An 18,185-nucleotide genomic window follows, 5' to 3' on the forward strand; every position below is an offset into this window, starting at 1 on the left:
TGTCATGAAAGGAAACCAATATTCTTATTGCCTTTATTAATTATTTTTAGTATGATAAGCCTAGTGAATTAATAATACCACCAGAATTATCTTCATTGTCTGGAAATCTAGACATTGGAACAGCTCTGGCTGAGAGGTGTTATTACAATTGTGATTATGAACAGTGTTTTAATCTTACAACTTCGTAAGTATTTGTCTGAAATTATATTAAATTTTTAAAAGTTAAAGAATGCTTTTGTTATTTCTATGTTTATTAGTATAGTTAATTTTTTTTTAAATTTTGCATTTTGATCTAAAATTCCTGCAATACTTGTGGCCATTTGTGTTTCTTTATAGACATCTATTATCTGCTTTTTAAAGTAATGTTGATGAAGATAAAATATTATTTTTTTTTTTTTACAAAAATGTCTTCAGAATCATATATTATTCTTAAGTTATCAATGTTGCTTTTTAAAAATGGATTCAAATATTCAACATCCATGTTTATGCAGGATATTTGCACTAAACTTTCATGATGTACTTATGCTATTAATTGAAAACCAAGTATTGTTATGAATTTTAAAGTTAATTTTTAATAATTAGAAATGAATTAAATTTAGAATTTGGAAACAAACTTGAATGAAAGGATACAATGCTTTTATTTTACCAACTTTATGTGTGAAATAAAAATTCAGTTCATAAAGACAGTTCACTTGTATAACTGGTTGGTATTATCAAGTCTTCTCATTACTTGCAAAAAAAAAAAAAAAAAAAAAAGCAGAAATATACAAGGTTTTTATATTTTATTAGATGGCAGATTTTTTAAAGATTGCATAGCTAAATGTCACAAGCCAACAGTTCTAGTCTAAGAAATTAATCAAATAAAATAGGTCTTCAAAGTATAACAGTTTTTTCATGTAGATGTTTCATGATACATGTGTGAAATAGTAGCTTTAAAAAAATGCAAAAATTAATATAAAAATTTTAAGAAGAAATGTCCAACTTCGTAAGTAAATTCAACTGTAAAATCAATAAATAAACTCATACAACAGTCAAAGCTATGTTCATTGGAACATTTCCCTATTATGCTATTATCCCTCTCATCAGCTCAGTTTTCAAAAGATGTGGATATAAATTTCCAATATTGCAGCCTCATCCATTTTAAAATTATTGAGAATGGATAAATCGGCCACCAGCGCAGCAGATGCATCAGGTATATATACCATTCCTGTCTATTGTGAAGAAACAAATACTCAGTATATTGGTTTAGCATCTGAAAATTATCAATAAGAATTGCCAAGCTTTAGAAAGGTATTTATAAAATCTCAACGAATCAACACAACAATGAAAATTATCTGTAGAACATCTGCAAGTGGTAACTGAATGGGACAAAGATAAAATCATCAATAAACTCCAGTACAAAAGTATCCTTAAATTTACAGAAATTATAGAAACCATTGTGAGATCATGTTACACAGAAACCCTTTTAATCTTCTGTGCAATTGAATATCAATTTTCAAAAATACAGCAATCCTTCTTGAAACAGCAATAAAAATATTTAAACTTTATTAACCCATTCATTCAATTCCAGTGAACGAAGCAGACATATGGTTTTGATATTAGCAATATTTTTAAATTAATAGTGTGTGTAACCAGGACTGTTTTATTTTTGTTTTAATTTAATTTTAACTGTGCCTTTTGATTTTTCAGCATGTTAAAATATGTATTATTCTGTCTACTGGAAAGGTAATTGACAGCTATCATTATGCTGTTTTCCTGAAATTGAAAAATAATTTCTTCTATGGCTTTGCTAAGTGCTTTTCAATAAAATGTATTGTTTCTGCTGGAAAACTCAAGAAGAAAAACTATATATGTAGTCTACTTTACTGACTACCTAAGTAGTTAGCAAAATTCCGCCACTATTATCGGGCACTCTTTAACATAGTCCTCCTGGTGTTGTTGCAAATGTTCAACTAGTACTATTCTCAACAGAGATGTTAAGTAGTATTTATGACGTCAACACAACTGATTGTAGCACAGGTTCTCTTACATAAGTCTTCCTAATTATGTAGTAGTTAATATACAATTGTTTTTTGATGAAATGTTACAGAAGAAAGTTAGAATTAAATATGATAGTAGGCTCATACAGTGAACACTAATTCTTTGTTGGTATATATTGCAGTGAATGGTTATTTCAAGAATGTGTAATCATCTCTCTCTGGCAAAGTGAGGAGCAGTACGAAAAATTATTGCTGTTAGGAAACTAAAGCACAGCTTATTTTTGAAATACGTCCATGCATATTAGCTTGCTTATGATAATCTGTATGAAAAGAACTATTTTTTTTTTACATTATGTAAATATAAATAATCAAGCATGATTTATTTTTCTAGACCCTTGTATTCTTCAATTCTTTTCTACAAAAACAATGTTAATTATCAAAGAAAGAAGAATTTAAATTATATCTCACTAAAAAAATTTTTTAAATATGTAGCTATAAATGTTATTACAAAACTAAACTTTATACTGTGACCAAACTAAAATTCTATATTATAGTAATTAATCGGTAAAATTATGCATCATGTAAATAATTACGTCATCACATATGATTAAGATTTTTTGCATATTATGCAATAGATTTTTTGGTATTTTCTGATTATTTCCATCATTTCTGCAATATATCATCAACCGTTGGTGAGTAATTTTTTGTCGAGCTAAAACATAAAAGATAGCCAATTTCAAAATTGATGGCATACTAAGAATCAGTTAGCAAAAATAAAATGCAAGAAATGACCATAATAAGCCATTTTACTTTTGCATTCTTCTTTCCATGTATACAGCGATTGGTTTTCCTTAAAAAAAAAATCAAAGAAATGCACAAATTTGATATTGCATATGCTGTTGTTTTCCCATATACATAGTTAACTGTTTTTGCTTTTTAAAAAAATCAAACAATTGCATAAATTTGATATCAGCACACAAGTTTTGATCCATAAAATGCGAGCATTTATGTATTACAACTTCATGGAATGTGAGTTTTTTTTATTCTCTCTTGTTAGACAAAATGCCATGTTTCTGAAGAAATGCTATCCTTTTTCATGAGCCAGTAGACTCGATAGTCCCATTACAATTACTTACAAGAAAAAAAAAAGAATGTACACTAAAACAAACACCAATATTAGTCAAATTTGAAAGATAGAAATCGGCACTGCCTGCTGCGAGATCCCTCATAAATATTTTGCCAGTATCATAGGTTGCCTACCTTAGCAAGAGAGTGCACTGCCTTTTCAGTGAGGTGCAGATAATCAGAAATTGGCTATTTTTCCATTTAAAAAACTGTCATCTATAAACATTTTATATATGTATCTAGCATTCGTAGATGCTTTTAAAGATGAAATCTTTATTTTCAGCATTCTCAATAAAGATCCATTTCATCTAAATTGTTTGCCTATACATATATCGTGTTTAATGGAACTTGACAAAACAAATGGTAAGAATAAACTATTATAATGTCAGCTTTAGAGAATGTATTAAATGAATTACAATTTATGTATATGATTTCATTTAATAAATTTTATTTGACCTCGTCTTTGAAATTTTTACACTTAAATGATTTTATATATTATACTTTAGTCTTTTCTTCTTAGGTTTATCTATGTTTGCCTGTCTCCATACATAGTAGAATTTATTAAAATCACAAATTTAATATTTGTCTTGCATATTTGACATTGAATGATAAAATAACTATATGATAAATATGTGTAATGGAAAAAATAACAAACATTCAAGTCTGAGTATACAATTCATTTTGACTTCTTTTTTGTTTTCCCCCTGTATAGTTTTATTTCCTGGAATTTGTATTTTTTTTATAAATAATGTGTTTCTTTATGTGAGTGTGATGTTTATGTGTTCAATACATAAATTAGCTTAAATTTTAACTGTAATTAAAATGCTATGCTTGATTTTAGTATACTTACCTTTCATCTGTGCAAACTTACAATAAAATTGTATAACCAAGGTGCCATAAGTCTAAGTCTTGTTAGCTTCTTAAATATTTTATTCTTCTTAAAACTAGCATTAAGCTAAAGCTATGCTTATTAGTATAATAACAGAAAATTTCATTGCATTCACATCATAAAAGAAAATTACCAGTCATGTAAAAGCTTAAAGCTGGAGATGAAACTTCCACAGAACACCTATCTCATCCTTGACACTTTTCCTTCACTGTCTGTCTTCTTAAACATTTTTTTAAAGGTTGTTTATCCTTATGTGTTTTGTTGCTTACTGTTTTTCTAAAGATCATTTTCTTTTCAATCTTTTTCATACTGTTGAACATTTACCATTTTCTGAGCTCTGGCTTGCCGTGACCACATGCTTGAAAGCCACTGGGTTACCGACTCCTTTTGTGGCTCATACAATGTTTCGGTGAAGAGCCAGCAATATATTTTGTTGGTCTACCTTGTCTTTGGAGAGTGTTAAATTCCCACTGTCTCTCGAAATGGGCAGTTTATAAGTATCTAAGGCTGAGCTGTGGTAAATCTCAAGGACTTCATCTGGCTTATATGGGTCAGCAATGTCATACGTAGTGATGATCATTAAATTAATGATGATTAATGATCATTAAATTAATGATGATTAATGATCATTAAATAATTTCCTTCACATTTGGGCATGAATTTTCGGCTTTTTTTTTATATTTTGATCTCTAGTAGGATGTAGCATTAGCTATACTTTATCACATGGTTTGAAGGAATCTTTATTGATTTTTGATGGTCATAATATGTTTTTTGCTTGTCTTGCTTCTGTTCAACATGGTCTTTAAGCTCTGTGATTAAACAGGCAAAATCTCAACCATGAAGTTATTGCTGTCGGTTAGTACTTTTAAGTGCGAGTAACATCATTTGTTCTTAATTATCTTCCAAACTGCAAAAATGCTGCTGCATGACTAGTGGTTTCACACTTGGCAGTGCTCATGAAAAATGTATCAATGCCAGTTTTTTTCATCAGGAGTCGTGTTCACCTCTGACCAGTATAGCAAGTCAGGGTTTTAGATTCCAATTTTTATGTTCAGATGGGTTTGCTTGGGGATGATACACAGGGATAAGGTCTTGCTTAATTTTAAAAAAATAGCAAGTTTGTCACATAACAGCATTGGTGAATTGTAACTCGTTATCACTGATCAATCTAAGTGGAAATTCATATTGTCGAAAGACATCTTCAGCTAACATTTTGGTGCAGTTTACAGCTGTTGCTTCTATAAGAGCAAAAAGTTCTAGCCATTTTATATTGGTATCTTCTACAATCAAAATCCATTTCTTACCAGATGAAATCCCTGGAAGAGTATGAACGAATGGATTCATTTGTGTTTTGGCAGCTGAGGATGATGGCTGAGCTTTGGCAGCTGAGGATGAAAACAATCAAAACTAATCCTGTGAAAATTTGAAAATATAATGCTGATTTTTGTTGTTTGACTTTAATTAGACTTAATAAATTAATACTTGTTCGGTATGTTGCTGTATCATAATTAATGTGCTGATTTGCATATGAATAGTTTTGTTTGATTTATTGAAATGTTGCAAAAATATGAACTTAACATAAACCCTTAGCATATTGTAAAACAATAATTGAATGTGTTATTTCTATAATCCATAGTTCTATTTGGGAGACCTTTCGATTTGTATATTCAATTCAAATCACTACTTTAATTAAGTCTTAATGACTTTTATTTACACACATCTTTTATATTACAATATATACATAATTCGAGATTAATTTCAAATCAAAAGTTGGCGATTATCCCCCCTTCGTATCAAATTCTATCAAGAGAAACCGAGTGAGCGACCGCTCTCTTCCAAGTTTGTTTTCCAACTCCTCGTTACCACTGGCAGAAGAGAAACTTTCGCTCATTTCGCGTTCGAGTTGTAACATTTCTCCCACCTTTTGATTTTTGACAAAGTATGAAAAAATCAAAACAATTGTGAATGAAAATTGAAATACAAATATAAGATGAGTAATTTAAATCTTACCAAATCAACAATTTTATCTAGGCGTAACAAATATCTTGAATATATTAAACTTACGTATTATTCTGCAAACTTACATTCTTTAAACAACAGGCAAAAAATTCTTTTCTGAAAAATACTAGTAAAGAGATTAGTTCACTAAACTGGAAAATCAAATTGTATACAAAATTTAAATTGAAAGAAAGGAATAAAGAAAACAAATAATAGTGGTACTGAAAACAAAATTAAACTAATTAAAGTTCTTTGGTTTCACAATTTTTCTGCCATATCTACTAAACTGAATGTTTTTATCAGAATTTTCAAGTTCACGGTCTTTAGTATCAATTACTAAATCATTCCTTTTACCAATATTTCTCGGAGATGTGGATGTTCTCCAAGATAGATTCTTTATTGTCTATCTCCATTTTAAATACTCTTTGAACTGGTCTTAACAGTTCACCACTAGATGGTTTTACTTTCACCACTCTGACGTTGTTTTCTTTTCCTGGATATGTTTCGATCACACAACCCATAGGCCAGTCTGTTCTTTTCCTTTTATCATCCTCTACAAACTCTAAATCACCTTTCTTGATGGTTCGCGAAGGTACAGTCTTTGGTCGATGTACTAACATACCAAGATATTCATCTCTAAATCTTTTACGAAATTCCACATGTAACTTTTGGTGGTATCGCCATCTTTTCGATAAGTTGATTTTATCCAAACTCTCCAGATCCGGAACATCTTCAGTTCGCACATCCTGAATAAACATAGATGGAGTGAGTGCACATAAATCGGTGGAATCTTCTGACTCGTAATGTTAATGGTCTGGAGTTTATATTTGCTTCTGCATCACATAGAATAGTTAACATTTCTTCGTATGAAAGTAATGCTTTTGCCAGGACTCTTCTCAATAATTTCTTGATCATCTGAACCAGTCTTTCCCACCATGCTGCGGTTGGTGGATTTAACTTCCAGTGAATTTTCATTATCAAAGAACTTCTGATAATTTGGTTCCAGTCAACAGATCGGAGCAAATTCCTTGCCCCTACAAAATTTGTGCCATTATCGCTGTATACTACTCAAGGCCATCCTCTTCATGCCTATGAATCTTCTAAATCCGAGAAAAAATCCATTAGTCGATAAGCTTTCAATTAATTCTAAATGAACCGCACAATAAACTCCACAAGTAAAAAGCAAGATCCAAGCTTTTCTATTTTCTTTTAAATAAAGTGGTCTTACTACATCAACTACTACTAACCTCAAATGCATAAGCATCTCTGACTCGATCTTCTGGGAGAGGACAAGGCACTGTATCAAGAGCTTTCGCCAAGTGTCTCTTGCACCGAACGCACTTCGATATGACTCCTTGTACTGTTTTTCTTCCTTTTATTATCCAAAATTTTTGACGAATATTGGTCAAAAGAACTTGAGTACCAGCATGTAAAAGTTGTAAATGGTAGTCTTGTATCATTCTTTCTACTAATTCATGTTTGGCTGGAAGTACAATGGGGCACCGGAAGTTTTCATCATCATGTCTTCTCAAAATCTTCGTTTTCAATCTTATAATCCCTTCTTCATCTCTGAAAGTAAAATGTCCCTTCAACTTTTCTTCCCTAGAGAATGCTTCTTGTTGAAGGATCTTCACTAATTTCTTCTCAGCAATGTCCAGTTCTTCAACACTCAGGGTTTTGCCATAATTTCTTCCTCCATGTCTACAATTATTTATGAATCTTAGAATCCAAGAAATCATTCTCACAATTTTAAAGTAACTTGAAAAGTAAATCAGATACCATTTTTCAGCGGTGATATTAGCCAAAGTCGAAATAATGTTCTTTCGCTTTTCTTTCATAATTTCTTCTTTGTTAGTAATCACTTCGCTAGTTGGCCACTCTTCATTGTTCTTCATAAGCCATTCTGGCCCTTGCCACCAGCGAGATTTCATAAAACTCTTAATCGAATGCCCTTGTGATGGTATATCTGCTGGATTCGAATTTCCCGGAATGTGACGCCATTCAGATTCCGATGAAAATTTTCGTATCTCTTTTATTCTATTTGCGACAATTGGCGCCCAATGGTCATCTCTTTGGATCCAAGAAAGAGCAGTACTCGAATCTGTCCAATGGTTCCTTGGAACGTTGTCTAATTTGAGTGTTTGTAAAGCAAGAGCTCCGAGTCTGACTCCTATACAGCAGGACAATAATTCTAGACGATTTATTGTCATTTTTTTTAATGGACTAACTCTACTTTTATCTAGAAGAAAATACACCGATACATTTTCACTTGTTTCTTTTCTTAAATAAATCACACATCCATAGGCTTGTTTACTTGTGTCATAGAACGTATGAAGACTAAGACTTTCATTTCCATTTATATCTAAAGCCCTTGGAATTCTAATACTGGATAAAAGCGACAAATCATCAATCCATGAATAGAACTCTTTTCCTAAGTCTTCGGGTATATTTGTATCCCAACCAATTTTTAGCAACCATGTCTTTTGTATGAGTAGTTTAGGTGTTAGCGTTATCGGGCAGAGAAAACCCATGGTGTCGAAAATGCGATGTACCGTAGACAATATATTCCTTCTAGTAAGATTTATTGGTTTGTCAGTAGCAGTCTTCATCTCACAGAAAAGGCTATCATCTTCCTTATCCCATAAAATTCCCAACACAGGAGTAGGTTCTATACTGTCTTCAGATTTCAGAAGAGAAGTGTGCTCTGCCACCCTCTCAAATCGAATGACGCAGAATCTAATATTTGTTTCAATTCCTCGATGAATCGCGTAAGTGTTTCTTCATCAGGAACAGATGTGATGCAATTATCTACGTAGAATAATTCTTTTAAATTTTCCGCTGTTTCAGGATATTTTGACGAATTTAGATCAATGTGATGGCTTAATACAGCAGCCAATAAAAAGGAGCTGCAATTCAATCCAAAAAACAACGCGTTTATGTTTAAAAACTCTAAGTTCCTTCTTGTCAAAGTCTTTCCATCATAAAAACCGTAAGAAATCTCGATCACTCTTATTCACTGACATTTGCAAAAAAGCCTCTCTTATGTCTGAAATAACTCCTATTCTATTTTTGCGAAATCTTAAAATTATAGGAATAATTTGTTTTAGCAAATTTGGACCATTTTCTAGGCAATCATTAAGTGAGCGCGAATTTTTGTCTTTACAGGAAGCATCAAATCCGGTCGCAATTTCGTGGTCGAAGTTTCTTTGAATACCCCTTTATGTGGTAGATAGTGACACTGATTATTCATTTCGTGTTCAGGGACTTCTCCGGGCTTCTCTGTAATCTGCTACGGACTTCAGGTTCACAAAAATGGCTTTAGCTTTCAACTGAGCTTCAAAATCATCCTTACAAATTTTTCTGAGCTCCTCCTTTATTTTCAGCCAGTGAACTTGTTCTTGCTGGAACACAATAGGGGGTGGGATTTTCTCTGCATTTGCTCTGCCCTCATTAGCATCCACTTTGGAGTTCACCTTTTCAAAACAATTCGACTTTGTAATTTCCATAAAAACCAATCTGTGAAAACATTTTTGTAATCCTCGAATTGGCCTTTTCTATCAACTGGTGTGTCGTACTGTTTAAACGCTGTCTAGCAATATCGAAATTTTGACTTAAACAGTCCTTTTCTGTTACCCAAGGCAACTGAACCTCATATCTTCCCTCTTTAAAGGTAACAATTTCGTTAAAATGATTAAATGCGGCAATTTCCATTTCCTTTCTGCATTTTGTTTCATCAGGGTCTCGAATACCCAATAAATCTAATTTCCGTAAATTTTCAATCTTCGATGTGTGAATTAATAAAGAAGTCACTGCTATGGCATTAGTCACATTTTCCTTATCATCGATATGATCAGATAATTTTTCAAATCCAACCCATTTTGGTTTCCATTGTAACTAATGTTGAGTTCAAACATTCAATTTTGTCTTTTACTAATTTCCAATAATTATCAGCTCCAATGAGTTAAGATACGTTGTTGTTATCTAAAGATTCGTGATCAACATCCGCTGAAATTATTCCCCTATCTTTTGACAACTCCTTAATATTTTGCGGAGAATAGTCTAGCTCAGCACTTGATATTTCATCAGTCTCTAAAACCTGAATAATTAATTCCTGGTTGTCGAAAATGTTTTTTATTTTTACTTCTACTCACGCACAGTTCTGTTTGGTAGGCACTTGAGATCTGAAAGTATGAATCATTATTTCTTCCCTTCCCACGACTTTTAATCCCAGTTGTTTAGACACACGTTTCTGAATATACGAGTGTTGACTAGCGCTGTCAAATAAACAACGAACTAATTTATTATGTGACCTACTTTTAAGTTCTACTGTCACCGTCTGTAAAAATATTTTATTCCTACCGATGCTAATGTGATTGCACGCTGAATTTTCTACTCCTTTTGATTGCGATGCTTCGGGTTTTTTCTCTTTTTTGTAACAAAGGGTTGCATTATGTTTTTTGTGGCAGTATACACAAGAGTTTTTCTCAGAACAATCGGAAAATCGATGACTTTGAGCCAGACAAACATAACATTGACCTTGTAATCGCAGTACATTTCGTTTTTCATTTACACTCATATTACACTTTTCACTATTATGTGTGTTATTTTTGCAAAAAATACAATTTTCTTCTTTTACGGGAGCTAATAATTCTGCCGCCGCCGAGGGGTTAACTTTAGAGTTAAACTTATTGTTTGTATATTTATAACTACTTTTGTGTTTGTCGAAGTGTTTATTGTTTACGTTCAATGGAACGAGTTTCGGTTCCGGTTTGTTAACTGCGTACGTTTGTTCGCGGCATTCAATTTCGCTTTTCAAAAAAGCAATTAAATCTGTAACATCAGATTCCTCTTTTGGATCATGCTTTCGGTGATATTCGAGAATCAAATTATGAGGCAATAATTTCAATAATATTGGATTTAACAAATGTCCGTACGAACCTGAAGTTATTCCTAAATTACTTAAGTTTCGAATGTTTATTTCACAAGGGTCATGTAATCTTCTTAGTGCATTCAAGTTAGAAGAATTTTTAACTGGTTCTATGTCCAAAAGATTATTCATATGTGATTTTATAATTTTCTCTGGTTTTCCAAAGCGTTCTTTTAAAAGTTCTAAACACAAATCGTAATTGTGTTCGGTTAATTGAAATCCTTCAATGACATTATATGCTTGCCCTATCAATAATGATTTCAAGTATACAAATTTTTCAATCTTGCTTAACACTTTGTTCTGATCAATCGCAGCTTGAAAACTGTTAAAAAATTCTAACCATTTTCCTACATCTCCTGAGAATTTTGGAATATTTAACTTTGGCAATTTCATAGCTGATGACGATACATTTATTTCAGAAACAGAAGTGTTCAAAGAATTTGCATCTGATGCATTTTTCACAGACAAATTTTCATTACATTTATTTAATCTTATTTTAATTCTAAGCTTTGCAGACATAATTTGTTCATTGTATTTATCACTTGCAGAAATATCTTTTTCAAATTCTGTATCATCTTTTAACTGAGTTTCGATTTGTGAATTCAACATTTTCAACGTGTTTTCTCTTTCGAGAATTGTTTCGTTCATCTCCTGCAATTCCTCAATGTATGCATTTTCGATATTTTCTGATAACAAAGATTCTATTTTTGTAATTAATTTCGTAACGCTACTGTGTTCATTCATACGTTTCTGCTTCAGTTTGTCTAAAGCTTCCATGTTTAAAATTGACTAATCACAATATTGAAACTCAGTTTTTTCCAAATTTTCAAGGAAAAGGAATTGCTTACCTGTTTACAGGTAATCCATCTGCTAGTCTTCGAAATTCTAATCCAAAAGTCCCTTGGTGAAGGCATCACTAAATATGTTATTTCTATAAGCCATAGTTCTATTTGGGAGAGCTTTCGATTTGTATATTCGATTGAAATCACTACTTTAATTAAGTCTTAATGACTTTTATTTACAATATATACATATTTCGAGATTAATTTCAAATCAAAAGATGGGAATTATCCCCCCTTCGTATCAAATTCTATCAAGAGAAACCGAGTGAGCGACCGCTCTCTTCCAAGTTTGTTTTTCGACTCCTTGTTGCCACTGGCAGAAGAGAAACTTTCACTTATTTCGCGTTCGAGTTGTAACTGAATGTTACATAATAGATATTAGTCTATCTTCTGATAGCTCTGCTCATATAATATAGTGAATTTAATGGTAATAATTTATAAAATCTGTGTTGAGGACTATGATTGTGAAGGTAGTTATGCTCATATAATTGTTTCACTGTAAAAAATGTTATCATAAGAGATGAAAAGGAAAAAAGTCACCATATCACATTTGAAATAAAGAAATACTAATAATGATAGGCAAAGTACAGTGATGCAACTTTACCTAAAGATGTTGTTAGAGAATAACCCATTATATTCCGAAATAAATAGGAAAAACAGCCTTCACTATTCAGATCAAAATATTAAATGCATTTTTTTTACCAAGAAATTTTTTTACTATTGTTGTAGAATAATGTCTGGCTTATAGGACTTAGAAAAATTGATAGTTTAGCTTATGTTCAAATCGTCGCAGATGGATTGGCTACATTTGATTTTTCCCATGTGTAATACGAATACAAGCCATTTATCTTTAGAAAGCCTTCCCCAAAAGCATTTCTACTTCTAGCCAGAGAGCCTTTGCATTCTGTACCATAATCAATTTCAAATCATTGTTATTATATTGCTATTTAAAAAGGTCATCCATTTAAAGCAATCTCTCAAATGCAAAACAAAGTAATCCCTTTACATGCAAATACAAACTCTGAATGCTTCTAAAACTGATAAATTAAACTATATAGTTAAGAAATTTCCTGAAGAGAACAGGAAACAATGTACTACAAACTATGAAGTCAGATAATAATCATGTACAGTAAATATGAAATCACACAAAATGCTTCACAAACAGTTAGGACTTCTTATAAGGGATTGTGCTAATGCTGCATTTTTACAACATCTCAAAACTTAAGATTACTTTTATGTAATAACATGAAACTTTTTATTAAGAGATATAATGGAGGACAATATACAAAGCGTATCCAGAAAGTAAGTACTGTGTAGATATTTAAAAAGATTAGCAATTTGTTTTCATTTGTATTTTATTACAGAAAAATCTACATACCTTACACTACTTTTTGACCTAATCATCATGCGAATTTAGGCATGTGTCATATCTTGGCACTAATCGTAACATACCCACTTCTGAAAACTGGTCGCCTGCAGCCTGAACTTATTCTGAACTTCTATTTTGATTTCATCATCATTTGTAAAGTGCTCAGCAGTAAGAAATTTCTTTTAATGAGAAGACAAATAGAAGTCAGATGTAGCTAGGTCTGGACTAGAAGGAGGCTGACAGAATTGTTCCCAGTGAAATAAATCAAGCAGCATCATCGTTACTTGTGCAGTATGCAGTTGTACTTTGTCTTGCATGAACACAAGACCAGAAGTCCATGAATTTTGTTCTGTATTGCGCACTGTAATTTCCTCAGTGTCACAATAAACCGCAGCATTGATCATTGTGCCTTGTTCTGTCCAGTCCACTAACAAAATTCCTTGACAATCCCAAAACATGGAGCACATGTTTTTTCTCGGAGAAAGAGGTAGCTTTGTTTTCTTGAATAATGCCGCCATACCTTCAATACTGGCATACAATTACATAGAATTTTTATCAGGTAGTTCAATTTTATGCCCTTAGGCCATTCGTGGTAATTAACCTTTTCACGGGGGCTGGGACGTATGTGTCCCGAACTAAGTATACAGCAACACTGGGGGCTCGGGACAGTTTGTCGTTGGTGGCAAGGGTAGGAATTCTAGCATTTGAGGCTTGATGACTATTTTATGACACCTTGTAGGGTGCGTTCTTTCGTGGGATTCTGCTAATGGATTGGGAAAACTGTCCGTGTGTTGAATTCACGTGTTTTGTTGGCAAATTTGGTATCCTCTAGGAAATATTTTATTGAGAGAAGAAAATAAAAAGAATGATTTGTTAATTCGATTCACACACATTTGCGTTTTCAGGTTTTTTCCTGTGCAAATACAGCTTGGAGGTCAAATATCAAAGAAAAAAAATTTTTTTGAAAGTTCGGCTGCTAATATTCTTCAGAAATTGTTTTAAAAGCATTATTAATGTTTTAAAAATGCATAACTTATTCAGTTATTTCTGATTAAATTCTTTTTAATTTGGTTTCAATTCGAATTTGAAATTATCTTTGTTTCATTCTTTTCATAAGTGTTTTTATCACTTTATTGCAATTTTTAATGTTTATTTCAAGGCAGTGTAATAAATATAAATGTTTCAGGTGATGAAAATTAATTTTATAATGTTATTTCTAAATGACATGCATTTCACGACTACTGCTTACTTGAGTGAAATTTTGGTTTGTATGTTCTAAATGATAACTAGCGGCCGGGCGGATAATATTTCTTTAACTCTGATAATTTAACTTCTATTCAAATTCTGATGAACGGATTGACTGCATGAACTTTTCTTGTTCTCTCACATATATGAAGGGTATATCAGCCAATTTCCTTTGAAGGTGCTCCATGATAGTCCCTTTCTCTTAAGTAGATAACACTTTCTTTAATCCGACAAATAAAAATAAAATTATATTCGAAATAAGAAAGCTAAACTTATGAGCGTTTCATAACTTTGTTTAGAAATCCTTCCTTTTATGAAAAATTTTGATAACAAAATAAATTTTAATTGTGCGACAAATAAAATACAAATTTTTACTAAAGCAATTACTATGGAATATTTTTTAAATCAAAATTTCAAAAAGTTTCAAAACTTATTAATTTATCCGTTGTTATATGCGTCTATAATGTCATATCTATATCAATTCGTTCAGAAGTTAGACACCATTTAGATTAATTGAATATGGGAAAGCACACGAGGGCTGCCTACCTAAAGAAAGAAGTTGCCTTTGTGGAGATCTTTTAGAGGAAATTGGCTCATTCACGTTTCACATGAGGGAAACAACGAAAACCGGCCATGTGGCCAGCTCGATCGCCTGACGCCAAACTAACAGCATTCAGCGGCCTTAACCACTCAGTTGCTAGTACTGTTCAGAAAGTAATTAATTTTACATGAGAATTGTGTTTTGGAGGGAATGAAATAAGATATTGGAATACTAAGCATGTATACAGGAATTCAGATGTGTATCACTTTTTAGTTCCCTGAATTTAATTCTCAGTGCGAATCTTCATTGATATTCATCATCTCAGTATGAATCTTCATTGCTCCCAAAGAAAGCAACTGTAAATAGCTTGAAATCTGAAAATTTCACATAACAGTTTGATACCTCAAAGATTATTTTAGCATCCTGAAAATGTAGATCATAAAAAACTGAAGAAATATTTCACTATTCGACAAAGATGTTTATTTTCTGAAATATCAATGCGTTCCTGTGCATGCAATTTTGCATTCAAAGAAAAAATTGTGTAGCAATATGAATCATCAAACAACTATCATACAAAGTAATATCTTATATCGCTAAGTGAAAAAAACTAAATTTTTGTTACTGAATACATTAAAACTCAACAAAGATTTTATTTTCTCAAGCTCCAGGGTTTGCATATGCATTTCTTTCTTGAACCCAAAACTATGAAGCGGTTAAAAAAAATTAAACATCTTATATGCCTGATGTAAAGGCAGATCAACTGTGGGACCGCTATTTGCAACGTCCCATGGAAGAAAAATAAATAAAAAATTTCTTGGATCATGCATCGTAAATTTTTTGTGCAGTACAAATGCAGTGACCAATTTCTATTACCAGAGGTGTAAAAGTAATAACACTCATTTTGGAATCCAGAAATGCTTTTTAATAAAGTTTTTAGTTTCTTTGTAGTAAATAAACTCTATTTAATTTGCTCTTCAACATCAGAATAATAATACTATTAAAAATGAAAATTTATATATTGTTTGCAGGAAATGTTTGAATATTCTAACTCGCTGAATTTTCAATAAGATGACAAGTGAATATATTTAACTTCGATTGCTTCGCTTATTTTTTAGTACATAATCTATGTACAAGTTTAAAAAACTATTTTAATCATAAAATAGAACACTTTTTAGAACAAAATTTTCTAATTGTAACATAAATTTTATCTGAAGATAAAATAATATTTTTCCCCCTTGGGGAAACTCCATTCATATACCTGCTGTGTGAAAGTGATTAGAGTGCATCCCACATTCTAACACCAAGAGCATTGGAACTGGATTGAAAGGAAATCCGACCGTTTCCCTGCTTGCCCGACAAAAGAGCACTAATCATCTAGCCATCAAGACTTGATTCGATAATTTTCCCCCCTTTCCATAACCGCTGAGCCAAGAGCCCCCAGTACACAACTTTTTTTTAGCCCACGGGAAAAAGTCAAATAGGATGCAATCACACCACTCACCCGAAGGCGAAAATGTAGCAAAGGCAAAGTCGAATTCATCAGTTCTAATGAGAATGCACTAGCAAAGTAAAGCACTGTGGTTTTACATAATTTCTGAGTAAGCTATTCGTACAAATTGAAATAATTCTTGCATTTAAACTTGCATTCCAAATTAAGATTTAACTTGAAATTAATGCAGATGATTACTAAGAGAATTGGATTTTTGTTGCGTAGTTTATGTGAGATGAGATCACTTGGGGTCAATTGATATGAACTGGCAAATCAGGACGTTGAACCATGAAAGCATATTAAATTCTTAAATTAATGTCTTTTTACAAATTTATTGTCTTTATTTATTGGCTTTTTACAAAATTTTAAACGATATTAAAATGTTTATGTCTTCAAAATAAAAAATTCTTAGAACTAACATTTTTTATATGTATACTGTATGTTGTAACCAATAAAGTCTGCTTGGCGAGATTTGTGCCAGCGAAACGGAAAAGTACCCAGTTTGCTTAATGCAAATGTTCAGTCACAATTTTATATAATAAATAATGTGAAATGTTCTGAAAATGCATTGACAAATCCGAAATCATGAATTGCCTATTTTAACGAACCTATTCGTTAATGCAGTGCACCAATTTTTCAGTGATCATTGATGGGCATCCATTGTGCTCCTCATCATGGGCATTCTTCCTTTGTTTGACATCCTAACCCACTTTCACACCATAACTTCACTCATTGCTTTTTCTGTGTAAGTTTCACTTATTGAATGATAAATTTCATTAGGTCGAACGGTTGTCCCATTAAAAAAATTTATAATGGCTCTTATTTCACAGCTGGTGGACTGATTGATTGCTTTAAGCATGATTACAGTAACTTCAAAAAGCAAACAAAATTGCTAGGCTAATTCGTTCTCGAGTTGAACTATGTAACTATGCATGCACAACCTTCCTGCTATCAGATGCACAAGGGATATGAACAAATGATGCTTACTTTCTGGATCAGCTTAATATATTTCATGTTGACTTTTCCATTATTTTCTGTTAGGTTAAGTTAATAAAACATGCTCTGTAAAATTTCAAAATAAGATTAAAAATTCTTTAATTTGTGTAAATATAAGAACAAAAGTATCTATCTGAAATTGTGGATGTTCTTATCACAATGAAAGCAAAACTCACAAACTACGATATCTGATTTAATGCAATCTGCATTTATATTTTGCTTATGTACTTTATTATTGAAGAGCCAAGTTTTACTTTTACAATCAAACTTTGATAATTCAGAAATTAAGGCAACCAAAAAAAAATTCTAGTAATTAAAAATAATATGGCAAATTATGCTTAAAAAATAGCTAAAATTCTTGTAAAAATGCAAATCAATATACATAACAAGGCAAAATAGAAATTACTACATACATATTACAATAATTACTTTGATGTCAAAAAAGAAACTGAAAAATAAGATCAAGAAACTCAATTTATTTTATTACATATTTATATAATGTTTTAAAATAAAAAGAAACTGTAACAAATATCATGTTTCTGAAGGACAAATGGATGATATAGATCCACTTGAAAAGGACAATAAACATTAAAGAAATGCTTCCTTTATTAAATTATTTTTCTTGCAATAACAGGTATATTTTATGAAACATTAAACAGTATCAAAAGCAATGTTTTAAAAACATAGCTTTAAAATAAATAAAACTGTTTTTTTTTTTTTTTTTCCTTTTTTTAATTTAGAGTGAAAAGTGAAATGTCAAATAGCTATGTTTTATTTTATTCCTA

General features: G+C 31.6%; 1 protein-coding gene across 1 annotated transcript in view; it reads left to right on the forward strand.

Annotated features, from left to right (window-relative positions):
• Cdc16 (cell division cycle protein 16) overlaps positions 1 to 18,185 on the forward strand; it is a 76,749-nt gene that overhangs the window by 22,335 nt on the left and 36,229 nt on the right. Inside the window, exons 8-9 of the mRNA XM_035350643.2 lie at positions 51 to 184; positions 3,388 to 3,467. Of these exons, the coding sequence (XP_035206534.1) occupies positions 51 to 184; positions 3,388 to 3,467 (214 nt within the window). The remainder of the gene's footprint in view (positions 1 to 50; positions 185 to 3,387; positions 3,468 to 18,185) is intronic.

Source organism: Stegodyphus dumicola, chromosome 1 (genome assembly GCF_044657685.1).
Source record: "Stegodyphus dumicola isolate Sdum_Otavi_A_Nest chromosome 1, ASM4465768v1".
NCBI classification, from domain to species: domain Eukaryota; kingdom Metazoa; phylum Arthropoda; class Arachnida; order Araneae; family Eresidae; genus Stegodyphus; species Stegodyphus dumicola.